Genomic DNA, 27,979 nt, shown 5'->3' on the forward strand with positions numbered 1-27,979 from the left:
CACAAAAATCTTGCAAGGTGGCTTCTTTTGAATCCACTGCTTTTTATATGATTAAACAAATCCTTCTCTCCTTTCATGCCAGGAGAAACTGAAAAAAGGAGAGAAGAGAACTCAGCTTCTGAGCCAATATTCCTTTCACTGGACTACAAGCCTTCCTGCAGTCTGGAAGCTCAAAACCTCCTTTGAAGTAGAACAGCTGACCTGGTGGTACAAGGGTTCCCGCACAATGTTACGGTCATTAAAATTAATTTGAACACCAAGAGGTGGCAACTCTTGGGACAGAAAGTAGCTATTGCAAAGAACAGCTACCTCTTCCAAAAGATGCCCAGAGGCATTCTATTATAGAGCTGCAAAAAAGGCTGTTACTGGATCAAGAGCTGCTGTTACTGAACCTGGGTTACTTTCAGAGGATGAAGTATATGACAAGGACTCAACCTCTGTAATTTTCTCCCAAAAATGCATCATCTCAAAGAGATTCTCAATGACAAACTCATTCCCAGGCTTGATAATGCTCAATCAATGCTCTTCAAAAGCAGCGCTTGAAGGCTGCCTTACCTTGCTCCGGTTGAGGTTGGCTTGGATCCCGTTGTCACTGATCTTCACTGTGATCTGTCGCTCAGATAAATCAGGTCTGAGGAAAGGAGGCTTCATGCTCACAGCTTGCTTTTTCTTGGGCTCAACTATGTACCTGATTAATTGTTCAACAGTCATCATTAAAATAAACAATAACCTAAGAACAAGGCATAGAGACAAGAAAATCTTCCTGCTTCCACGGTATGATTTAAGAATGTGTCAGAATCTAGGTAAGCAAACTCCATTTATTTCAATGGCTGTAATAATTAAAAAGCAATAAAATAAAAAGATCAATCGGTTTTTTAGTGAGCAAAAGGAGAGGATGCATTAAAAAATCAAAGCAATTTTTGAAGCACTGATGGACAAGAGCACAGTTCACATGAAGAGAGAGAGGCCTACCACCAATGGAAGCGATTTACTAGATCTTACCTAGTTAACATGAAACAGCTTCCCTGCGGTGGAAGATGGTGACTGGGGGAATAAGATGCAGCACATGGGGAGTTAACATGGAGAAGATGATGTGCTGTCAGTTGTAGCTTACCACAGGGTTACTTGTTTCTGTAGCATGTTTAGGTGTTCAAATAAATGCAGGTAAAAGAAACAGGTCTATAGGAAGCAACAAATCTAAAGGGAAATGGCTGACTTTAGACAGCTAATTTCTTTCCAGTGGACTACAATTCTGTAAGTGCAATTGAGCAGTGGCTGTACAATGCATAAATATCAATACACACACAAGCTTTCCCTGTTTTATCTAGTGAATAGGACATTCTAGTGGTGATGGCTCAGTGACTTTCAATATACAGGACAATTTGAACAGGCCTTCACAGAACACAAACATTCTGCTTGCTGAAAGTCTGAGAATAGCCATGATGATAGTACTCACACCCCTCTCAACAGGAGTGTCTTCCAACTTCTAATATTTGGCTCTCTTAAATTGTCTTGGCCTAATTTTCACGTTTGGGTAAGTTTGAGAAGCAGCTATTCCAGTGTCTTCACCTTAACACATGTAACAATCTTTTAGGACTTACTTGTTGCATAGCAAAGTGGGGGAGGGAAAAAAGGCAGATAATGGTGTCAGGGTCTGGAATTGCTCAACAGCCTGAAAATGCTCAAATAAGTCTTCTTGTAGTATGATTATTAACATGTTTGCAGGTTGGACAGCTCAGCAACTAGGATATTTATACTCCCATCAGATCTACTGCATTACAATCCTGATTTCAAAATGTGAAACGATAAATCCATTTCCCCCAAAATAGAAAGCCATAAATAAAATCCCAAGTTCCATGATGTAGACCTCATTGAAAATCTGTTCTATGATAATGGAAGTGCCAGTGAGATTGAAAACCACAGCAGCTTTAAATTAGATTTAAGTCTTAAGGAGAAAGGCTGATTTTAGATTCCTTCCTTTTCTCCAGCAGACTAGAATACCTGGACATTGACTGTACAGTGCAAAAACTCATGTTGGGAATATGACAACATACAGAAACTGACCTTGTTACTGAAATCCACTGGATAAAGAAGTTGGTGAAGACAAGGGTATCAGCTCTTGATATAATTTGGCATGCTCATTTCAAATAAACGTTTCTGGGATGAGGGTTATGAATTACATGAAGAAAGCAGGACAGGTTGGACAGGTTACAGCCATGCAACATTGAAGCAGCTATCACAGAGCTCTGCCTTCAGGAATGTTTTGCTTTACTTCCCTGTTACTTTATCAATGGTCTTTCACTTGTGAGCCCAATCAAGTACATATTCTTCCTCTGTCCCAACAACTACCCTACCTCCCTCATTCCCAGTTGACAGCATTTCTCTTACCTGGGAGCCAAGGGGCTGCAGAGCACATGTTCCACGTTTCCGCAGCATCCTCGGGTAAAAGGATTCACTCCCCCACGGAATTTACCTGTTACCTGGAAACATATTCAGGACAGTGCTCAAACCTCTGGTTATATAAAAGTCATCATCCAACCCTCAGAAAGCCAAGAACAAGTATGACTTGCTCTGACCCTACTGTCCTTCCCAAACAGATCATTTTTCTTTGAATGCTGCACTTCCTCTCTCCTGCTCTAACACAACACCTCCATCAGCTACTTCTAGCTAGGAAGCACACCAACTGAAGATCCCTTCCCAAAACGGCAGTGAGCTCAATGTGGCTAGGTTTCAAGTGGCCAGGTTCACCTCTCCATGCTGCTCCTGCATTAGATTCGTGCCTACTGTCAGCCAGACATCCTGTTTTAGTCCTTTCATTCCCTGTCACTTCCACTCCTCTGCCTTGGCAAGTCCCCTCCAAACAAACAGGAATGTCAATTCAACATTTGTAATGTTGGATGAGAGCAATGTTTCCTCTCTATCAGCATCCCATCCCTAGCAGCAATCAGTACAAACCACTGCCTTATGTGGGAGGGTGCCAGGAACTCCCTGGTGATTATGATGTTTGCTTGGAAATGAGCTAGTTTAATAAAAGCCAAGCCTCATTAGACTGGCGGGATCCATTCAAAGCTTCATAAGCATTATAAAGGGTTTGTATTCTACCGGCAGATACTTGAAAGTAACCATATGGGGATAAATACCAATAAAGCCAGAGAGATTAATAGTGGTTGCCATTAAAAGCATTACTGTTGCTGTTTGCAAGTAATGCATTTTAATCAACTCATAGTTCTGATCTAGCAACAAGTTTACAGAGTACCAGAAATACTTTAATTACTTGCACATAAAAGAATGACGATTAAATGATTTTGCAATATATTATGCTGGCCTCTTTGATATAACATAAAACTCTTTAAAAGGCCAAGAGAGAAATTTTGGAAGTTCTGAGTGTTGGAAGAGTAACCTGATGACTAAAACATGGGCCTGGGACATTTGGCACATCTGCATTCAATCCTGGGCTTAAGCTGACTTGTGCCAGATGCTGGCAAAGCACTTCATACTCTGTGCCCGTTTTCTCAAAAACAATATGAAAATAAAATTTCTCTAACTCACAGATTACATTACTAATTATACCAATTTGGTTTCTAAAGTAGTTTAAAATCCACTGATAGAAAGCAGTCTCAGAAGGAAGGATATTTATTTACTCTATTCAGAAACTAAAAATACCAGGATATGAGCAGATGTTGGGTTATGGGTTATTTTGATTCCATAGAAGACTTTCAGAGGCATTCAGAAAGCTCACAAACATCTAAACTCAGCCACTATGCACTCCTAAATCACAGTCTGCTTACTATGAATGCTCAAAACTTATGAACTCCAGAATGAACAAATACTAAAAATATACAGTAAAACACCAAAAATGTCTGTACCACTGGCCTATAAAATGTACTGGGAAAAGAGGACAAGTGTAGCTGAGCATATTGCAACTGGAAAGCTGACAGCAGGTAACAGTGTGAGAAAAGAGAATCAATACTGAGACTGAAGGAGAAAAGTGAACGTTTTAAAACAGTGGCAGAGCCAGGAGCAGATCTCATATCCATCACTCCTGGTCTGGTGCTCTAATTACTTAGATATGCTTCTTTTGAAAGGGACCTGAAGGCTGGGAACATCCATCCTCCAGTTACAGACAGGCAGTACATATGACTAAACAGAAATTAAGACCAGATTATATTTAATTTTCAGAAAATGGCATGGGAAGATGGATTAATCTCAAGTGGTTTGGTGGCTCAAGAAAACAAACCAAGCTAGGATGCATTTGCCAATAGTTATTTCAATCAAGTTAAATGCAAAATTCTCAGCCTTCCTAAATGTTAGTGTAGCCACAAACACAAGAAGATAAATTTTACTTTTTTTTTTAATTTAAATCTTTCCTTCCTCCTCAGCCTAACATTTTCATGGACAGTTTTCATCACTGCACAAAGACAACCCTAAGGCAGACCATGATTTGGGCTATGAGACTAAAATGCCCTGGGTTTCATGCTACTGTTGTTAGCACTATCAAACCTAATACTTGGCCAAAATCAATTTTAAAATGAAGAGCAGCTGATTCCAAGGACAGAGAAAAGCATTTAAAGATCTACAGCTACGGTAAGCCTGCTCTGTTCAAAGGCCATGTTAGGCAACAATTCAGGATGACTTCAGATTCTTTGCTTAGGTAAACCTCCCACACTATTCTGGATAAAAGTTTTTATTGTCTTTTGTGGGATAGGAAACAATCTCATCCTAGTTTATGAAGGCCTGGCCTCAGACAGATGTCTTCAACTCTTACAGTCTGCACAGCAGTCATACAAGCTACATAAGCATGAAGCCATCAGCCTGCAGGACAGCCAGAACAGCACACAGCTCAGCACGAGCTAGAGAGCACCCATAGATGTAAGAGCAGTAAAAAAGCATTTGAAAAAAAAGAAGTGAAAAAGAAGTGTGATGTGGAAAAAAAAGTGAAAAAACCCCAGATGTGTGAGGGGCGCTTTGGAGCTGGAGCTGTGAAAGGGTCAAGCACTGGAATGGACACAATTAATTAGCCTTGGGAAGAAAGCTGAAAATGCTGTGTGCAGCTGACTGGCACACTGTGTGACCCTGTGTCAAGCTTTCTAACTAAGCTACACCTTACAAGTGGCAGAGGCATGCTATCGATCCCATGACTAAATCTCTATCACCCATATCATGCTATTGATATGCACATGCATATAGGTCTGGAATGCTCACATAGGGGCTGTGGATTATATACATTTCAGTAACTGTAGGGGAACTAAAGTTTTACAGGCTTTTTGGCACAAGATGTCATGTTGGCACTTGGTTTGGAGAAACAAAACAAGTTAGGTCCAATAGCCTCTGTGTGTGTGTGCACATAAGAATGAGAACAAGAGAGAGACAGAGAGTGAGACAAAGAGCTAGCTCAGATCTTATTAAGTGCAGTGTGGGTTAGCTGGGGGAGTTCAAAATATCAGGAGACAGGGCAAAAGCATGATTTAATCTTTTCCTTTCTTCCTTTCATTCAATCTCATGATTTGTTCAGTCTGACTCATAAAGTCTGAACTGGGGTTGATGGTACTCACCACATAAAACCTATTTCAAGGCCATGAGCAGATTTTAAATGATAAATAAGCCTGGGATGCTCCTTTGTGGTTAGGAGGGGGAAATCTTTGCTTGTAATGCATTCAAGAAAAAAATCTGAAAATAAAAAACTAGGCAATCTTTCTAGATCTTCACAAAACCTCCTGTAATGAGTGTTACTGCTAAGATTTGGATCATTTTTTGCTTTACCCAAGCTGACTTGCTGACTTTCCTTCCCAACTCAACATCTTAGCCACAAACACAGAGAAAGGACTGCTTCTTACCTGTTCATTTGTTGTGCGCCCTCGGGCCACTAGAACAATATGGAAGCCAGTGAGACCAATGACTGGAATAAAGAATAACCCAGCTACGCACATGACAGCCATTCTGTATCCAGGAGTTAAAGAAACTGGGATAAACGAAGGGGAAAAGAGGCTATGAAGGAGAGGGAGAGGAAAAGGAGAAAAAAAAACACCTTGAAAATAGGCAGGGTGTCCCTCACCTTTAATTAGGCTAACTAAATTTTATCTCAAAGTCAAGTCTATCTCCTCCTAGCCTGGGTCCTTATCCTTGAGATGGTTAAAAAAACCCATGAACTCATTGATTCTGGCTCTAACCATCTTGTAAAGACCATTCTGCACTAATCTATCAACAGGAGTAGCACCCCTCAGAGCCAGGGGTTCATGTATTACACCAGCATGCAGCAGGGCTGCTTCCAGGGCAAACTCTGCTTTAAAATACAGTAACTGTATTTAAAACCCTGTTTTAAATACAGTAAATAGTACCCAGCAGTTTAGAGTCACACCCAATTGGAAGTAAAATTTGGGGAGGCAGCATATCCTTCTGCTGGGTTGTCATAGCAAAGATTGAGATGGACGAAAGGTCAGCTACAGTTTTGGGGGTAACTGATGGTTACACAGGTCAGACAGCTACAGAGGGAAACCTGCACTAAGCATTTACAAGGGAAGAGCAATGCGGGATCAGGAGAGGAGTAGATGTCCACCAGTTCCAGGAAAACAAATCTTCAGATTCATTCTTTCACATTTTCCTCAAGGCCACCTCGAGCCTTGAAAGACCAAAAAGAAGGATACGTAATGGCAGTATGAGCTGCTCCCAGCTTTTCCATATGGTTTAATACAAAGATGAGCCCAAAGGTGAATACTCCAACCATGTGTGTACTTAAGGACAGCAAGAAGAGAAAAAAATAGCGGTAGTTCCTCCGTCCTATGCAATTGTTGACCCACGGGCAGTGATGGTCAAAATCCTTGTAAAGAAAGGGAGAGACAGGGAACAATATCCAAATGGTGAAAGGAAATACATTGTCTTAGAGATAAATCTGAACCACCATCATGTAATATTATATCAGGCTATCAGCTGTTCTGCAGTTTTACAACATGCTACACTCTCTTCTTAGGACCAAGTGGTTTCTGTATCTATGGATGGAGAGGTCCTTGAGTGTTTATGGGGTTTGAAGAGAGGATATAAAAAAATAAAAGACAGGCTATTTATCTCCTAGCAGCAGAAGCACTAATTTTTTATCATCCTTAGCATGAGGAGTCAATTACAATGAAGTTCTCATAACCTAGAATGTTTTGAAGATGTAATACTGCTGCAGAATTCTCACCCCACATTTCTGTATTTATAAAAAGCTGAATTAATCCAATTTAAACAACAGACATCACAAAAGATACTTTTTTACCAAGCAGGTCCCCAAAGAAAAGCGACATCTGGATGAGACACAGGCAAAGTTCTGCACAAGTTCATCAATAGTTATGAACCCAAGCCTAACTATTTGTCTCAGTCAAAAGTTCAAAGTCTCTCATACATCAGATCCCTTTTAACAGGAGATTTAATAATGAGGGCAAGCCACAGACACCTTTCAAACGTCTTTACAGTTTTATAAAGCATGTAAATCCACTGTCTTCAGTGGGATTATTCTTGACGTGAAGACAAAATCAGGTGCAAGAAATTAACTCTTCTTATTTCTGCATTCTTCAGAACAGATACTACACACTCATTACATCAACAAATGAATTGTTTATTCTTTGTTTTGTGGTAATGCTATTTTTAAATATTTCTCAATGATGACAAAGGGGGTTTTGTATTTTTTAATTTTGCACAATGTATTTATAAAAAATTTACAAAATGCAAGAAAATGGATTAGAGCTTTCTCAAAGCACATTCGAAAACGACAGGGGCAACTTAATAAAGATAATTTCAGGCTATATCTGAAATGCTGACATAGCATGTGTCTATTATGCAAATCTGGTTGTATGCAGCCCAAAATACCTATCCATTATGAAAGTATATAAGTACCCACTGCAAATACTTCAGTAAAGAAAACAAAAATCTGACTACTTTTGTCACAGATTCATTTCTGGGTCCCTCTGGTTACAGCAGGCTTTAAGTTTTAACTGACTTGATTTCTGCAAGTGTTGTCAGCTTTTGTTATTTGTTCATTTTTATCAAATTAGCTCAAAAGTTTTATATTTGGGATAAGAATTTTTCTTGCACATTCTAGACAGAAAGTGAAAAGATGTGAATTACAACCCTGAATGGGTTCCACACAGAAAAGCCAGTAGAGTCACTCCTATCACTGTCTCCAAGCTCTTCTAGAATAGACAGGTGAGTGGGAAACAAGCATCACAAGAATCAATAAAGCACGCTGTTTAAGACCACAATTTATTGATTCAGAAGTCATTAATGTTTTTTGCCTATATACCTCCACAGCAGTCATAATTTAATTATACAAGCAGAGCTTCTTACTTGCCCACCAGAATAGTAAGGAACATTTAACCAATCTGACCATCAATAAAACTTCTGGAGAGCTAGGCAGAGTCACCTTGTGTTCTGTTATTTAGGTTACTTTTGGATTCTCTCCCATTTTCATTTCTGCTGCAGAACTGACTCCCATGGAGGCCTTATGGCAGCATGAAATTGCAAGTGTTTATACCAGTGAGTTTTGAGCAATCTTTTTCTGAGAAAACTTCATTTGTTGAAAATGAACTTTCATGCTGAGCCACTGGGGAGGGCAGAAGAAAGAAATTCCATGGGACAACTGAGAATTTACCATTATCTAAACAATCCTCAGGATCTAGAATTAGTGAAAACATTTATGTTTTAAGACTAGGAATATACAACTCAGATTTTCCACAAAAAATCCAGCTCTATTCAACAGTTCACAGCAGTCTAAAGAAATTGTGTGACACAACTTACGAATAACTGTGGCTATTACCCTCTACTCAGGGACCTCGGCAGCTCCTTACTCCCCATCTTCTCAAATCCCACATCCTTCTAAGGCCTTCCACAACAGGATAGCCTTGTCTTACTTATCAATGGTTACTAGGCACAGCACTGTTTCCAGATAATCATAACTTAGATATATATTGCCCTGAAGGAGAAAATGACTGACACAAGATAAACCCAGACAGCCTTTCTCTCACACGTAACTGTGCTGCTTTCTTTGGGACTATTCCCTTGCTTATGGCAAAGAGGATTAGGACAAAGATGGTCTATACAGCATTCCAGCTGACTCTGGTATTTTTTCCCCTTTCTGATTAGTAATTCCTTTCATTTTAATGGCACAGCTGAATATATTTTAGACATATTAAAGATTTCACCTTTCTATTGGAAAAAAATAGACCTTGCAGCAGAAATGATCCTTAAGAAGTGGAATTTTTAGCTCCACAATAAAAAATCCCCCCTGGCAATACACTGCTGTGGATACAGCACTCTCTACTTACAAGTTTGGGAGATGTTTATAGCCCAAAAGCATATCTTACTGTTTGGGGGTTATTTTTTAAAAATCCTGTGTGCCTCACCAAGACCCTAGGGCTATCAAGAAACATGAAAGTCCCATAATTCAGAGAGACCAACGTTAGAAACATGAATGAGTTCATGCTCTGAGCTGGGGTGTTGAAACAAACATGGGGTCCTTCCATTGACTGGAGAACCACTTGCTGAATTCTGAGTTTGGTTTTCCTAAAGCTCACACACCATTCTAGCTTCTCTGCTTGTCCACTAATATATGCACCAGTTTGTTCCAAATTAAATGATGAGCCCTAAGGTCACACATGACAATGGTTCACCCTGAATTTTCTGCTCTCCTGAACTCTGCCTCTGCATCACCTCTTCCATTCACCCCTTTTTTACATTCACGACTTCTTAGCTACTCCAAGGAAGACATAGCCAGCACTATAAATTTTTATTCTAATTATCTACTGGCAACAAAGGTGACATCAAACATTACTGCATATGTAACATACATCATAACTGAGGGCTATCATTCAAATGGTACTAATTAGTAGGAGTCCATCAACAAGGCTACAGCTGGGAACTTCCAAGAACTGAAATACTGGGGGAAGCACCCAACTGCATGTTTCCAATAGTATGTGCAACCCCATCACTGAGGCAAAGCCAACAGATCACATAATCAACAGAACTGTTACCTCAACACAGTTGTCACAGACGCTGCAGTGAGAGCAGCGTGGAGGACGGTAGAAATGGCAGGTGGCACACCATTTCATCCGTACTTGGATTCCTTTAATCTCCACATTCTTGTACAGTGGAGCTCGGAAGTCGTCATCTTTATCTTCATCTTCATCTGCTGCTCAATGCAAAACTAAAAGTTAGTGGAAATAAGAGGGTAAAGATAAAAGAGCTAATCCAGTCAGTGCCTTGGATACAGTGGCACTGCACGTGCTCTTGGGCTTGTCAGAGAAATAACACAGTGGTAGAAGTGATGGACTGTCAGAACATGTTGTCCAGGCTGCAGAACACTTCAGTGATCAGGGCTCATTTTAGCACCTCCCAGAGGAGTGCTGTGCTGCCTCACGCACCAGCCCCTGGACAAAGAGAGGTGTTTGAGTCTTAGCCAGCATTTACAACCAGGATGAATAAGATGAGCTGCAGCCTAGAGTCAAAGAGGGGATAGAAATCACCCAAGCCCTTGTTGCAAGAACTTCTGCTGCATGCATTTGGGATTAATTCAATGCTAGCCTACCAGCACATAAAGTGAAAGAAATTACATCAACAGATATTAGAAGAAGGTTGTGCTAGCTCAAACCCCAAAATCAACCCAAGTGACCCTGAGTGACGATTTGTTCAGCACTCTAGTGTCAGCTCATAATCATCCCAAAGACCTGTTGCTCCAGGGATTCCGATGCCACAGTGAGATATACCATTCTGAAGCAATTTGTGTGCCCGCGACAAGCCCTTGCACCAGTGCCTACTTCTTTATAGTATATCCTGTGCTCACCTCTTCATAGCATACCCAGAATGCTCTTGCTCTAGTAACAGTACATAACTGGGAAGATCTCGTCTCTCTCAAAGGCAGCATGGTCTACTGATCTGAGCACAGGACTGGGAGTCAGGAAGTCCTGTATTCTAATTTTCTCACTCTGTGGCCTTGAGCTAGTCATTTAGCCTCTCTTTGCCATTAGTAAGATGAGGTTGACAATACCACAGTTATCTTATTAGGGATAACACGGAGGGCAGATGGTTTATCATCTCAGCTAAGCGCTTCCCTGTTTAAGAAAAAAGGCCATTTAAAAATAAATGCACAAAATAAAAGCCAGTCTATAATAGACAAATATATATTGGGAAGAAAAGGAAAAAAATGAGAATGATGTTCATGAAAGCTCATCTTTAATTCTAGATTCCTGTGATCTTTATTTGTTTCCTTTTGACAGAGAAAATCTAAGAAGTTCACATCTATTTAACACCTGGTTAAACATTATACTGCAGCTGGCATTGGTTGACTGGCTCCAAATTAAGTGGAATTTGATAATATTGTCCCAGCGGGGCATCAATCACTGTCATTTAGTTCTATATTAAATCTTCTCTAGATGTGTTATCATGATCCAATTTCCATTGACTTCAGAGGGAGTTTCTCCCTTCACTTAGATGATCTTGGGATCTGGCTCAGCTACAGTATTTACCCTGCAAGAGTATTCTCTGGATTAATGTTTGCGCATGGAAGCAGAGTGCTGTACTGGCACCATTCTCTATAATTTTCCTTCATAACTAGTCAGTAGGACTCTTAGTGAGAGCTAGACTCTAAATCCCTTAGGCACTTCTATAAATATAATCTGTAAGTTCTTCAATACTATTATAAACTAGCCCATGCTGTATAATACATGTGGGCATAGGAAAACAAGACACTAGAACAGTCAAACCATTTAAGCTCTTGTGAAAAAACTGACTATGCAGACAAAAAGTCTGTACATTGTATATACCTACATGCACATAAACACATTAGTCTTGCAGAACTGACACACACTTGAAGAGTTTGTATGAAACAGATTCACATCAAAAATACTGGAAGCCAGTTTGTAGTTGGTATCTATAATTAGCCAGCAACGAACACTGCCAGTCTCAACCCAGGCTGTAAATCAGATTTGTCACAGTAGCCCCAATTTCAGTGACTTAATACTTCCTTTTGTTCTCATTCATTTTGGTGTATTACTGGCAACTCACTCGCATAGACCCAATCCTGATTCATACCAGAAACATTCAGAGAACCAACAAATCAAAAAATGATTAAAAAACAAGTAATGGATCTGGGAGTTTGATCCAGGCCCTCTTCAACAATACAAGAGTGAGCTGGGTTTTCTTCCGCCATAGGCCAAGTTCTATCTGCCAGAGAACCTGTAAGCTCATACAATATAGCTAAAAATGTGTTTGTGTCCAGCTTTCTGTCATCAGAGCAGAAGAATACACTGGCAGAGGACTGTATCTTACTACATAGATTCTCATACTCTGATCCACTGACACAGGGCAGCCAAGTCTCATGTATTTATAAAGTATCTTACGATTTTTGGGGGCTTCCTTAAAGGAATCATGTGATTTCATTAGAATCTCAGCTTTTGTAGTGCTTATTTGTTGTTTTGGTTTTGAAGTAAATTTGTAACTATCAGAAATGTGCTAAGAAGCTTGAAAACCAAGAAGACTAAACCAAATTTCAATAACAGAAAGCAAATAGATCTATTGTATATTCATTTTAAATCATTCCTACAATTTTTGAACTCCTTGCGCTGGCAGCTCTGCAGGCGGCGTGGGGTGGTGATAGCTTTTTTCACATGCACACTTGTGATCTGAAGTAACATCTGCTCCTCTTTCCTCCCAGCACTGGTATTTATAGTCTTTTCCATCTTTTCTTTTCCTTATGAGTTTGCTTCCTTCACACATCTAAACTCCTACTCCATCGCTTTCCTCCAGGATGACTTCCATCCCTTTTCTCATCCTTTCCCCACTCTCCTTGCTCCCAGCCTCTTCCAGACCAAGCACATGCACAGCATACAGATACAAGGCAAAGGCCACAAATGAAGAGAAAGAGACAGAAGAAAGGTGAGCTGTAGGAACTCCTCCTCTTCCTGCTTTGCCCTGACTCCCTTATGTTAAGGGAGACGGGAAGGGAGGGAAGGTGATGAGAAAGTTTCAAAGCTTCTATTTGATTTCCCTGCGTGTTTCTCCTTTAAATGCAAAGTCCAAAATAAAGAACTTGTTTGCAAAAGGAAGTTAGACAAGTGCAAAGGAAGGTATGAATTTACAATACCTTCGGAACTGATCACTCATAGGGCATGGTGAGTGCCCAGCTGCAGGCTCCGGTCTGAGGGAACTACGTTGCACAAAGATATTAGATTCCCAGACTGAGATTTTCAAAACTGAACAATTTTATTCCAGCTCTCCTCCTACCAAAGGCAAAGAGCATGTATGCTTTCAATAACCTCACACCCAAAGCATTTTAGCTTAACCACTGCTATCTCTGCTGAGATGGAGGAACTAAAAAGTCCAGGAAACTTGTTAAAAGCTCTAAGTGCTTAAGCTCTTTTGAAAATCTCACTAGCACCTATTTGTACCTTTAAGCACCTAAACACTGCATCTTGCACAAATGACTGAATCTTGACTTTTCCTTAGTTTGCCTTTACACACAATTATTTCCTTAACTAGAGTGCTGCAACACTTAATCAGGGGTTCAAAAACCTCAGTTGAAAGGAATGACAGACACATGCTCATCATTAGACCCTGCTACCTGGAGAAACCTGGCACTTGCTATTCAGGGAAGCCAGCAGGACAGGTACCTTGTTCTTGTCAGGTAGCAATTTAAAATAGATATTGAATTCAGTGGATAGAGGTGAGAAAGCACAGCTTGCAGAGAGCACAGATCCATTGGTTTAGCAAGACTGCCTAGAGCAGTCTCTGCTGCAAACTGCATGTGAATAATTATTAGAAGACAGATAAAATTAGGTGATAATTCTCTCATTAGGATGTGTTAAAAGAGATAGCTGCACTGTGGTTTCCATTACAAAAGCTGAGCAATCTTTATCCTATTTAATCAGCTGTGAATCAGTACCAATTTAAGCAGGCATATCTTTCTAAACGTATACATTTTTAGATACTCTAAGGCAAGCCTTGATCATTATGTTTGTTTAGCGTTGAATGCTTTTGCATTTGTTTTAAGGCTTTCTGGAAGGTCTGGTTTGATGAAGCTGTTTCAGAAAGTTTAGCCCCTCCCCTCCACCATGCTCTGCTACCTATTGTGAAGACAGTGACTTAAATCCAATGTGCCAGCATGACACAGGGGATGGCAATTGCAATCACATCAGACAGAAGAGCTACTCAAGGAGAACCATTCTACGCAACCCTGTGCCCTCGACTGCCAGTCTGAGCAAGTGCAAGGATGACTGACACCTCCTAGCTCAGAAGAGAGGTGGAGGGTATCCAGCATTTCACTACCATCCCACCTCTACTGCCAGCTGAGTATAATAAATAAATAAATAAAGTCTACAAGAAAGAATACCAGAAAAAAGGGGATTAGTCAGCAAACAGCATATTTGGATACCTGACACCTCCTTTGGCTTGGGTTTTCATATCCCGCCCCCCAACAGTCCCATTCTCTGTTACCTCGTGGGAAAACTCCAGGGTCCATGAAAGTTGCCATGCTGAAGTTTGCCAGTACAAACAAGAACACGAGCCCATTGTACACTGGGATGGCTGGGGAGATGGCTTTTGTCAACCAGGGGCACCTATGGAGAAGAAAAGTTATAGGTAAGGGCTCTTTTGGCCGTAACATGTAGTTTCTTCCCATTCACCACCTTCACATAGAGAAGTAGTCTTGTCCCCTCCGTGCGGCAAGGCTGAATATGCAGTTTAACAACTGAAATTTCCATAGAGCCAGTTTCAGTGATCTAAAGTACACTGTAGATACCCTCTGTAAAGCTGCTTTGTTCCACAGCACAGAAAGCACCAATTGTTCACATGGCTCATTGGGCTTTGCAACCCTATTGCATTATTTGCAACCTGACATTTTGCTTCTCTGTGTAAAAGCTTCATCCCATTGTTGCATTTCTGTTAACCTTCTGTATAGCCTTGTTGCAGCTGGTGTTACTTTCAATTTTCACTGGTGTAAAGCAAAATAGGATTCTTAAACCACTGATCTCCACAGCAGGTAGAAAGAGAAGCACACTACTTCTCACTACGCTTCCCTGAGTGGTTTTCAACTCCAAGTAACACCCAGAACCAACACTACAAAATCTCTCCTTAGGGAAAGTTTAGTCAGACCAAGCATGGGCTCTGCAGGTGTCAGCAGAATGTAAGAATGCAGTATCAAAAATAAAAGTGGATGGCATCTGCCATGTGAACACTTTTCAGAAACACCGGAAAGGCTTGCTGCCCACCTGGCAAACGTAACTGAGAGGAACTGAAGATAAAGGGTAAAGGAGAAAAAGTAGGAGACTTTGGAAAGAGGACGGAGAAATGCCTGTTAGTTATAGGAAAACTGTTCTAGCTGCAAAGAAGAGCAATTCTCACCAGCAGAGAAGGGCAGGACCAAGGCAGAAAACAGCCTGTCTGACAGGCAACTTTACCCAATAAAAAGCAGTGTTTATTCACTCAGACATTTATAGACCAAATCTACTTCTCTGTTCTGCATAAAGAGGTTTGGTGTTATAGGGTTGCTGAGGGGAAAAATCTGATCAATCTCATGAATCTTGCAAATATAAATAAGGAAAAATGTGGGAGAGAGAATGTCTTTGAAAAAAGTAAGGCCCCTGCTGAGTGGCTCCTTAGATTTCTACCTGCCTTGACAGCCAGGGACTCCACCAAAGCTGCTAAGCAGACAGCCATTCAACAGCAATACCTTGCTGCCATTAGCATAAATCATACATCAGCTCACATATTCTGGATTGTATTGTGCCTGAATTACATCTACAGTTGAATCTGGTTATCTGCCAGGCTGAAGCCTGCAAAGAGAAAGAAAAAACAACAACAACCAGCCTTCTCCCAAATCTAATTCACACTGGTTTTGCTACCGATATGCTGTTTTGAACAGCTGAGAATGGTGTTACTGACCTTGAAGGGACACTGTTAAATACACTCTTGTGGCCAGCATTAGAAGGGTACCACATTTTCTCCTCCCATTTCTTTGTGAGCAGACAGGAAGAGATTGTTTTGTGCTACCCTCCTCTTCACAGCCAGGCTTTTAACATTGCACTGCTGCAAACTGCTTTTAAAAGGACCTTTCCTTGAGTGTGCTTCAATCAGTCTGGCCTGGAGCAAGTAAAAGATGGACAAATCCCACCCAGGGTGAATGAACTGTAAAGCCGAGAGCAGGATCTGTCTGTGGCGAAACCTCCAGGCTGACTAGGTGAGAAAGAAAAAATAAATCTTCTCACTTGAGTAAGGATGCTTTGCTATAGCCCACAGCAGGGGGAACAGAAGCATGGGTTTCTCCTGGGACTGGTCTTAGCAGGGAAAGGCCCAGGAAATTAACACCTACTAAGAGAATAGGAAAGGGCTGAGAGCTCAGTGGAGGAAAGCTGAATTCCTCTCCGTTTCTCTTGCATTTGGGATCTCATCCAGGTGGTCGTGGAGCTTGGGTAAAAGAGCACGTCTTGTAGAAGAGAAAGCTGATGGAGATGAACTAGCTCAGGCAGACCCAGCTGAAGACAGCTTGACTCCATGAGGTACACTAATACCCGTACGTTTACCAGGAGGTGGAATTTCAACATGCAGCGAGGTCATACTGACTTGCTGCCATGCTCAGTTTTCCTCAAAGCAGCTGCCGATGACTGAAAACCAAGGCAAGGCAGAAGTTTCTCACTTGCCATGAAATGTGCTGCAGTGACTTTGCCAAGCAAGCTGCAGGCCTGTCGCTAACAACAGTTTCTGCCAGATCCTTTGGAGGAAAGCAAAAGAAATCCTGAAATAAGCAGTTATAGAATGAATTCTACCCAGGGAAGGGTTCTTCCCTCTAAATTACAGTAAAATTAGATTCAGTAATGGGCATGACTGACTTCATTTCTTCCCATGAAGACATTGCCTACACAGAGAAAGATTATGAAGTTACCCATTGCTTGTCAACCACGGAGGAGAGATTTCCTTGGCAGTAAAGTCAAGTAAGTTGGCAAATCAAGGGACAGGAAACCCTTTCTTACAGATAACTAGTTACTCAGAACAAGATTATAATGAGAGAGACTGTCTCAGATGATTAATGTAAGGATTTGTTAATGTTCTCGTTTGTAATTTACTTTGTCATGTTCCCAACAAATACATCAAAATACTAGGAAAAACTTTAGCCATAAGCTAAACTGAACAGCTCATTTAATGGGTAAATAGTGTATCTGAAAATACTTCACGGAAGTTGAAATAAAGGATAGAGTGAGTCATTGTACATATTAGCCAGAAGGTCTCTTCACAATCCTTCCAATTTTTCTTCCCCAAATCTTTATGCAGCATCACAGATCACATAAAATTAGATGGGACAAAAGGGGCCTCATTTGTAAACTAGACTGACTGATAAAAACAGATATGGAGATCAAGTCCTGGCTCCTAACTGTAAAAAGGTCTGAAAAAGAAAATAAAATTGCTACTAGGATTCCCCCAAAATTATGCATCCTCCTTACCCCTCTCTCCTAATGCACACATAATTTTAGGCAACGTAACAGAAATTCTAATCCAAGTCTGGCAGGCTGTTTTATCACTAATCCATCATGCAAAAGTCTGGCTGCTGACCCTCTGCGCTCTCTGCCTCAAGAAGGAAGCTGCAGAAATGTTTGAGCAGGACCTGTAGTGAGTTTCTTTTCACTTTGTGCATATCCTCTCTCCAGGAGATCTGCTTCCAGCAGCAATAACGCCGATCTATGGGACAATCTAGCTGAACTTTTCAGTTGCTTTTTCTAACAGAAGTTGTTATGAATCTAGATAAACAACACAGGGATTCAAAGCTTGCTTTGGTTGTTGAACCCAAAATTTCAAGAGGCTAGTCTTGCGTCTTCAACTCATCTCACAGTGGAATATATAGCATGAAGGGTACCACAGATTTTATAGGGCCATATAAATTAAGTAGAGCCAGGAGCAGTGTATAGTCCCCTAATGGAGCACCACCACCAGATTTTTCTGACAGAAAAACTAAACCGCAAGATTTCTGATGTGCACTGACATCTAGGAGCAAAACCACCAAGTCCTAACCCAGAGCTTTTCTATTACAGCTTAATTATTGCCAAAGAAATCTATACCCTTTGTGTTTGCTGGAGCACCTGCAGAATCATGGTCATTGCAGAGGTCAAAGGCAATATCCTTGGACCACCGAAAAGTTAAGTGATGGAACACAGCACCAGATGTGCTATGACTTGGCTTTTGCAAAAGCAGCTAGACATGCCTCGCCTGCATATCTACAGCTCAGAAGACTCTTTGTTCCCCATGGCCATTATTCCTCACTGCACAATGAACATTTAAGTTCAAGGTAGATGTGAAAATAAATGTACGGTGGGTGCTCTATTCCAAGTTAGTTTGGATCCCTCACTTGAAACAGGAGACCTGATGGATAATATTACTACTGTTGCAAGTACCAGCCATGCTATATCAAGAACTGCTCAGGAGAGAAACCTTCAATGGTTTTGTTTACTGTAGAAGTTAAGAGCCAGCACACGCCACCGTGGCATACTAGAGATATTTATGGATCTCAAATTCTTCTGAATGAAGCACACAATTACACAGGCAGCATTTTCTTCATAATTATACTTCTCCGACATAGAGTGATTCTGCTCATAACTCAAAGGAGAGTAATTCAGGGTGACAGATTTAATCTCATTTATCCTATTTGCTCTTGAAACCCTATCCTAATAAAATGGAAAGTTAAAAAGATTAACAAATAGGATAACACAACTTGCTAGGTGTCAGATAGACTTATGCATCATCAGCTGCCTTCCTCTGCTAAATTAAACAACAAATAATCCTTTTTGCTTTTTTGCTTGATGCTTTGTAGCAAGACATGCTTGTGTCTTATAATTATGGTTCACCTATAATTAAGTAATTGAATAGGACATTTTTCTTGAATCCTGCTCTAAATTAAGATTTGGTGTTTTTCATTAAACCCTTACACATGCTTAGAGAGGCAGTAGGCCACAGAGGATGGAGCCTGGGATTTCAAGAACCGGGTTTTAGTCTTGGCTCTGACATTGGCTTGCAGAGTGACTGAAAGCCATCTGCTTCCCCTCTCCACCCCAGTTAGGCCTTTTGCAAATGAGACATGAACTACTGACAGACCATCTTCCCCACTGCAGGACAGAGAAAGAATCACCTCTGATTTTGCAGGTCTCAAAGCGTCTCTGTTAGGGCCCTGGTGTTCACTTCCCTGGAGCCCAGCTCTGGGCACCCACCACCCTCTCCTGAACTGGGCAGGGGTGAGGCACACTGCTCCTGTTGATGGGCTGTTGTGTGAGGATGTGTCTGTGATTTACATAGTAAACAAGGCCAGTGGTTCATTTTACACTCTGCTTGGAGCACAACAAGAATGTGTGCACACAGGCCCCCTTGGGGTGCTGGATGCCTGGAGGCTGGAGATGAGGAGCAGAACATGGTGCAGGAGGCTACAACCCTTCTCTTGCTAACAGAAAGACAGTGAAATCTGCTTGTGTAGTGCACAGGGAAGATGTGGGAACCTCAAGAGTACACAGAGGCACCCAAACTTTGGATACTTACCCACACCTAATAAGAAGGCCCCAAGGATTGTCTATTTGGCTGCTCAGCTGCACCTAATGTTTGATCTGAGACTACCACACATCCTTCCCCTCAGTCTCAAACAGATGGCTGATATGCAACAAAACAATTTATTTCGCCACAAATCACAAGGCATGGGTTTATAATGCGGAAAAGGAAGCATCTCTTAACTTGAATCAACTTCTCCCACCATTAGAGTGGTAAAACAGTAATATGAAATAGCTGATTCAGTGCATGCAGGTAGAAGCAGCTCAGTGAAGTAGGGACTAATTAGTTAAGAGGGGTCAACAAGCAAACATCATTTGACTAAGCACTGGTACTAATTTCACTGAAAACTTTCAAACTGTGTCCATAAGTCTGTAGCGGCCTGTCCTGGTTTGATTCATCTCCAAGAGTTTCTAGCCAAACCCTGACTGTTAAGAACATGTACCAATTTGTGTACTGTAAAATCCATGTAAACAATTTCTAATCATCACCAGATCTGACCAGAGATCTACCATTTCTAACATTACCCCAATATCCAGCAACCCTGGGAGCTGGACCCAGTGTACTGGGCTGCCTGAAAGCTGCCCTACCCTGAAAGGCACAACAGTCTGGATGGCTGAGATGATACGTCAGAGGAAGGACAGGTACACAGAGGTTAAAATCTTCTGAATCCAGCACTGTACCAGCTGGACCATAAATGAAAGGGCTATCAACTGACTGATTCTGAACACCCACATTTTAGAAGAATTTAGAATTAGATGTAATCATTGTACCCTAAAGCCCATTCCACCAGTGTGTATGTAGGACAGAGAAGGTGCAAGACAGCACCCTGAAGGCTGTACATTGCCCAGTCTGCACCACACAGCAGAGGAGGGCAGAGCTCTCTCAGTCTTCAGCAGTGAAAATCTAACACATTTCTCACATATCCCAGCCTGGGCGAGATTTTTTCCATTTATATGCTCTTTCCTACCCTGAAATTACAGAAAAGTACCTTTCTGGAATAGTAACAGAAGAGAGAGAGGAAAAAAAATGCTCATTTTCCATTTTTTTGTCACTACCAAAGATAGCTTGGAGATTATTGTACATCTAAAAATATTTTCCAAGGTGCTAAGACATCTGTAGGTTTAACAAGGCATCACTGGAAACAGTCAGAAGAGAATTTATCTGAGTGTCATAACCAACATGAAACAGAACGGAAGGTCTTGTGAAAATAGCTGGAGGTTCAGGACAGCCAGGTCCTTTGTTCAGCTCTGTCACATCAGATTTGGATAAATGAACTAATTTCTGCACCATATCTTACTCATTGGCAAGATTGCAGATAATATATTGTTGCCATAGCACTACATCCTCACTGAGAGTACAGCAGTTGTACTGATAGAAAGTGATATCAAAGTAAAGAATAACAAATCCGAATGTTACATAAAAATGGGAAAAGGAGAAGTAAATGCTGCAGAACTTACTACTGAAAAACAGAAACTGATGAGAGCTGAGTGCCACATGGAACAGCTCATGCTGGTGATAAGTGGGAGATATCAAAACATCTGCCCTGGGTTTCCAGGTGCAGTTATCCATCACAAGAGGCAAAAAATCCCCCCAAACCCCACCACCAAAACCCTCATGAATTTCATGAGCTCCTTCCTAATTGAAATATAGCTGAACACTAGATACAGAGGTTCAAATCCATCACCTGCTTAACTGTGCTTAATGATTCACAAGAAATGTTCTGGGCTGAAATTCACTCAAGTTTAACAAGAGCTGATGGGGTTTCAGTGAACCTTCCATTACACCCTGGACTCTGTCCAAAGGCTAGTGGTTCATGTCTTGCAATGTATAGATCAGAGGAGCTAAATCAATTAAAAAGTCAACTTGATATATAATGGTCCTTGGTGAAAAGTATTATCTGGTCTATACATCACCCCCAAAGTAAAATACACTCTATACTTTTCCCAAGCTGCTTGAAAGCTCTGGAGCATGTTCCCTTTCTCCCTTTCTAAATAGTCTCCAAGTATCTGAGAAAAGACACTATTGTCATGTGAATTGATGTGGGAGAAATATAGAGAAGAAACAAGATTACCAATAACTAATTCCGAGTGAGACAACCACAGGGGTAAACATATCCATTAGCATCCTCAAGTTCAGAAGCCATCCAGCCATCCCAGACCTATTGCACAGGCACAGACTGACCCTGCAGCCAGCGGGCAGGACATACTTTTATGAGCTACACACACAACGTGACTTTACATTGTGTGCATGGTGAGCAGACAGGACTGGATTGTGCTGGGCTCAACACATATGCTTTGCAGAGATGCTCTCTGCATGCTCAGTAGCTGCTGGGAGCCCAGAAACCTGGTAGAGCACCCAAAAAAGTAGGAAAGACGTCACTCACTGCCGGGAGCTGCATTCAGTTGCTCACAGCAGCAGGGCTTGGGCAGGCAGGGGCTGGGCTCATTTGCAAATACAGATCAAACCAGCAAAATCCTTCTCTACACAGTGCTTTGAAATTTGCTTTGTCCTGCAGTGAATTAAGGACCTACACAGTGTCGGTTAGCACTTACTGACATACATGAAAGCCCAAGACAGAGTTCTTGTTTAGATATACTTGTAAAGGAATATGCTATAATAGCGTAGCATCACTTGAAATGCCCAGCTTTTTATTTGCACCTCAAATTGAAGGCATTCATTGCACATTGATTCTAGGGTATATATAGGCTGGATTTCAGAGTACACAATAACATTTTTATATTAGGAGAAGGATAATTCTCACATCAAAGTGAGACAGTAGGTCTTCACAGCACTTCAAGCATCTAATGGGCTGCAAGCAGAGTCACCCTGAACAGCAGTAAACCCTTTGGTGCCTCATGAAAAGGAGCCAATTGCCAGTGCATGGGCAAATCAGAGCGGACTCTGAGTGCAAGTTACAGAGTGATCCCACAGATCAAGAGACAAACCCCCTTATGTGAAGCTCCCGGGTTTGCTTTCTCAGCCCTGGACTTTGCAAAGCCTAAAATGTCACACAAGCTGGAAGTGGCAAGGACAAGTGTGATCCAGGGCTTCTCAAAAATGCACCAACCTTGTATCAGTACCATGCCGAGCAGCTGGAATCGAACCCCACTTTTTCCAGCAGCTAATAAGAGAGCTGAGTGTATGGGTGGTCTTTGGTTCACAACAGAAGAGGAGGACAGTAAGAAGTCACTGCAAAATAACCACAGCAGGAGACACACTAGTTGCCCTGTCACACTAAAAGTTTTAAATCCATTTGGTTAGAAAAATAAGGAACTGCTGCCCAGTAACATTCCTTTGCAGTTCTGTCTGGATATGGCTGGCCACCAGCATCTCTGTACTGCAACAGCTGAATGACTTCCAGCCCATTCCAAAATTCACAGAAGGGAATTATCAAGCCGCAGAAACCTTGCTAAATGGGAAATCGGAGAGTTACCTCCAAAAGATGCTGTATGAACCAGTAACTCATAACACAGCCAAGTTACCAATGCATGTGGCTGCACTGCCCTCAGTCTATGCTCCTCTGTGCACCACTTCCAGCAACAATCATAGTCCAGCTGCCCAGCACAGCGACCAGGGAGGTCAAAAGATACTTCGCAGTGTCTGAAAGGGATGCACGTGCTACACAAGCTGAGTTTTTCTGAGCATTTTCAAAGATGCCATGTAGAATGCAAACTTGTGCTTCTGATTTGTAAACATCAGAATTATTAAATGAATGCCACATCTGCTATAGCAGTGCTAAAAAGAGACAGCCCCTCATCTTGAGTCCACCAGAGTCCTATTTCCTTGAGTAATGAAGAACACAGTTATTTGAGTTTTATACCACTAGTGACCCTCATGATCTTCCAGACCTCTCAGCAATCCGTAACCCAAGTTTTTGTTGGATAGATGGAATTGCACTTGCCACACCCCACGCCTCTCTGATGGAAAAAACACACAGGATAGCTCCTCCCTGACTGAAAGCTGTTCTCCAGTGGTTTCCCTATTGTGCTCATCCTTGTCAATACATGCATGAATCCACCAGCCATGCAGAAAGGTGAGGTGGACTGCTCCTACAGAGTTGCGTTTTAAAATAAGTTCAAATTATCAGCAGCTTAATTCAGACACACTTGAGGTGATCCCAGCTACTGGAACAGAAGGATTTGTACAGACTTTGCTCACTGTATTCCCCAGCCACATACCGGCAGAACACATCTAGTACATGTTCAGTGTTTGAATTCATGGGATAGTGGTGTAGTGGAAGCAAGGTAGGTCATTATAAGTATGCCGTGATGAGAGAGAGAAACAGGTAAAGAAATGTTATGAGATAAGGAGGGGGGTGGTAACATCAGTGAAAACATACAGTCTGTATTACCCGTGTTGAAAAGTTAATTTGACTTTTTAGATACTCTTTTTCCACATGAGCTCAGTAGAAAGAAATTAAATTTCACAAGATACCATCCCTTTACAGCTATTGGAGAAATTACTTAACTAAAAGACAGCATCTATTAGATTAAGGTATGTGCCACTTAAATTAACAATGAGCCAATATGCATAAGAAACGTTCAATATGAGCTCTGAACTCTGCGATTATGCCCTCACTGGATTAGCAGAAAATGGGGTGACTTAATGTGCTTTCCAAGAAGCAGGGAAAAAGAAGAAAAGCAGAGGACACCAGCAGAGACAGCCCGTGTCTGAGCTTAATCCTGGACAGCCTGGGTGTCAGGGTGCCTGTCACAGGTCTGCAACAGAGCACAAGCCGCCTTGTTAAAACTCTGCATTGAAAAGAGCTGCCGGGGCTGCTTGGGGTAGTGGATACTAGTAGGGAATATCTTATTGGAGGACCTTGCTCTACCACGCATGCCACTTGCTTCATGAACCGTCAGTGAGATGCCAGCCAGCCCTGTCAGGGATTTTGCATGGCCTGAGCTGGAAGGACATGAAGGACCACCCAGCTGCAGGCAAGGTCTGACATTGCTGCCAAAATTCAGGTGTTTGGGGAGGGCACGCACCCTGATATCCAGCCAGCTCTGACAAATTTGCCAGCTGCTCTTTGCAGTGCTGGGGCAGCTAGAGAGAATTGTACAAAGGAGGGGAAGGAAAATCCAGTGAGGCTGGTAATAGCAGTTAAATTTCTTCCATGACTTGAGAGAGCTGTTCAGGAAATTTACAGCTAATTAAGACCAGAGGTTCTTGCAGACTTGTCTGGATCATGTATTGCCTTTGAAATCTGGAAACAATACCTGTCCATGGCCCGAATAACACGTTTCAGAGCTGCTACGCAAGTTCTTTTATCTATGCAATAGCTTGCTTATGCAGGGAAAGGAAGCCAGTCCTAATCGGAACTCTCTTGTTTGAAGATTTTCTAGACACATATGCAGCAAAATTACTGCAGTTATTGCAAGGTTGCCCTGTGTGAACCAGAAAGATTAGGGACTTTATATTTTACAGAAGAGATGAACAAAACAAAGAGATAGAGGAACCTCGATTGCAAATAGATGCAGAAGATAGGGCAGAAAGTGTAAACATTCTCATATATCAAGTACTGGAGCAACTATATAATAATAAAACAAAAGCCTCTCTTAGAATCCCATCTTTAATTTCCCTCTGGAATATCTTCCCGAAGGGGTTTTATGGAAACGTGAACTGGGAGCATGACATTTATATACCTTATTCTCACTGCACTGAAGAAGAACATTTGCATAGCTTGTATAAGGGGGCCCTAATATATTAAGATTTTAAGCAGGGGGGGTTGTCAAAATTACTTTAGCTGAGATTTAAGAAAAGAAAAATGCAAGAGACTTTCATGTTTCAACCTATAAAACAAACTTTGCATTTGGGAAGAACATGCGCCTGTGGCCACCTGCTTTGGGACGTTCTACCCCTTCTCAAGCCACCAGCTGGTACCAGCCACCTCTCGAGACAGGACATCAGTGAGTCAGACTGTTTTGGCAACACCTTTAATCATAAACTGGAACAGACCTAACAACTACGGCCAAGGAAACGAAACAGAATAGGACAGGTCATCCAATTCAGCACCCTGCTATCACAGACCCCATGCATACCACCTTGCCCGGCCATGCACTGTTCTGAAACCAAGCAACAGCTTATACACCAGGTCTTTTCTCTGCAGGATGGATGCCAGCAACAGCAGGGCAGAATTGGGGTCCTCCTGAACCAGTTCACAGCCCGTTTCTTCTGGAGGACTGGGACTGTTTCAGGGCACAAGGACACAGCTGAAAAATCCTCATTTCTTCCAGCAGAGGGTAGTGGGACACACAAGCCAGCAAGCAAACGTGTAAGATTATATTGCAAACAAGAAATGTATGCAGTTCAAAACAAAACCAAGGGTGCAATAACAATAATGAAACAAAATGACACTGCTTAGCCCGGTGGAAATGTTATAAAACTAAATGTATTCCTCCATTTGCATTCATCAAATGAAGAAACGCATCAAACTTCAGCTTGTTCTCATTATCCCTACCCTTCCCCAGTAACATCATCATCTTAATTCCCCTTTCTAGTTTTGGGAAGTGACACCCCCAGGCAGCAGCAGGGTCAGAACAGCCTTCTTCTGAACATCTCTACTAGAAATCTGTCTTCTTTTTCCCTCTATGGAGCTATTCTCCTTTCCTTGAGTCTCCCAGAGAAATCACTGAATAACTTTCAGGCTCTGTTTCCTCTTTTCTCCCTCCCATCGCTCTGTTGCTAAATTAGATGACTGAGCAGCAACATACATGTCCTCATGCAGCAGAGGAACATGGTGCTATTGCTGGTTTAATTTGGGTGCGTGGCAACACAAAGGCATTCTCAAGTGAAGTGCCTCCGCAGGTTTTGCACAGCCCATGGGCAGATCTGCAGGTAGATGTCCCACGCTCAGAGGCAAAGGTGACACATGCAGGAAATTCACGGCTGTTTCCATGCACTCTCTCAACAGATACCAAAAAGAGCCACTAAGGTAGAAGCACAGCCACAGTCTTCTCAAACTATTAAATGACTGTGACCCCTTGGCTTAGATTAAGCATTTCCAATTTTAACAGCGCAAACCAAGCCCAAGTCCCAAAACTCCCCTGCCTGCACATCAACGACTGCAACATCTCTGCTTGCCATCTAACAGGATTAGGGCAGGCTTCTGGAGCCAGCTTCTCCTGCAGGTAAAATCTTATTACAGGACCTATCAAAAACAAAAATGCTTTTGGGTAGCAATAAAAACCTAAAACAATCTGCAGTGACTGTCAAATTAACAGTCATTTTTTTATTTAAATGATGAAACATAGCATTGCCATCTTAGGTCTAAATGTTTTTGTCAGCTTGGACAAAATATAAAGGGAGTCTTCCAATATTTGTTTTGGTGCACAGGTACTCAATTCAGATTGACAGAAAACAAAATTACTTTGCTTAGAAAACATGCTAAGAGACGATAGCATCTTAATTACAGAGACAGGGAAATGGGATTCAGCCTGGTATATAGATTTGTTTCTTGCCAATTCCACTCTGAAGTGCAACAAAGCAGGGATCTCACCAGCAGCCATGATGGCAGGGGAAGTGTTGTTGCTTTACTTGTGTATTATTTGCTCTACCCCAAACCCCATCATTTTTAAAGACAGAAGAGTAGCTTGCTCACATACTGCAGTGGACATAGGGTAGCTGTTTTCACTACTAATACCTCAGTATTCACTAAAAGCCTGTGGGTTTCATGATTTTGGGGGATGGTTTTTTGGAAGAACCACAAAGTTATCAGAAGAGGTACAATTATACCCTGGGCCTGATGAACTAAAAATCTTCCAACTCTGTTAACATAATTCAGGAACATAAACCAGGATTACAACTACCTGAGATGCATTAACAAATCTTAATACACTCCAGAGTCAAAATGGGACAATTAGCAGCTCCTGTACCAAAATAGAAGACTATGGAAATGGCATATGTGTCACCATCTGCTAACGATATGCAATAGGCAAACCAATTCAGGGGAAAAAAAAATAAAAATAAAAAAGAAACAGTTTCCTGATGAAACTTGTTCCCATTTCCAAGAATCAAAGCGAATATTCAGCTTAAGCATTACACTTTCCAGATTCCCAGCTGGGACCAAAATGAGAAGCATCAAGAATCTTATGATTTAACTGTTGAGAAATTTCCAGGCCAAACTTTCAAGCAAGAGGTTTGGATACAGATCTGAACTGTGGGATGTTTTGTCTGTGGAGTTCGACCATTGCTTCCAATAGCAATAGTTAGCATTAGTATGCGTACTTTTTAAATACCCAGTTGCTCCTGAACTTTGCTGAAGTTCATAATTCATGCTTTTTTCCCCTTGATTTAATTTAAAGAGTAGGGACCATCATGCTGCTTTTCAGAAAAATATGAATGTTTACTTCTTGCTGAACAGTTTTCACAGTGTAATGAAAACAATTTGCTGTTCAGTTTTTCTGAATGAACACCTTACCCCTCCTATCCATTCTCCCTCAAA

General features: G+C 41.5%; 1 protein-coding gene across 6 annotated transcripts in view; it reads right to left on the minus strand.

Annotated features, from left to right (window-relative positions):
- The window catches only part of ZDHHC8 (zinc finger DHHC-type palmitoyltransferase 8), a 123,641-nt gene that overhangs the window by 14,692 nt on the left and 80,970 nt on the right, over positions 1–27,979 (minus strand). For all 6 annotated transcript variants that reach the window (XR_008236564.1, XR_008236563.1, XM_052796342.1 and 3 more), the window contains 6 exons: positions 14,455–14,576; positions 9,999–10,156; positions 6,642–6,814; positions 5,835–5,937; positions 2,389–2,480; positions 556–688 (listed from right to left, as the gene is read on the minus strand). Coding sequence is in view for 4 of the 6 variants with exons in the window: in XM_052796342.1 (XP_052652302.1) it covers positions 556–688; positions 2,389–2,480; positions 5,835–5,937; positions 6,642–6,814; positions 9,999–10,156; positions 14,455–14,576 (781 nt within the window). In the remaining 2 variants the exon portion in view is untranslated. The remainder of the gene's footprint in view (positions 1–555; positions 689–2,388; positions 2,481–5,834; positions 5,938–6,641; positions 6,815–9,998; positions 10,157–14,454; positions 14,577–27,979) is intronic.

This window comes from Harpia harpyja, chromosome 9, assembly GCF_026419915.1.
Source record: "Harpia harpyja isolate bHarHar1 chromosome 9, bHarHar1 primary haplotype, whole genome shotgun sequence".
In the NCBI taxonomy this organism is placed as follows: Eukaryota; Metazoa; Chordata; class Aves; order Accipitriformes; family Accipitridae; genus Harpia; species Harpia harpyja.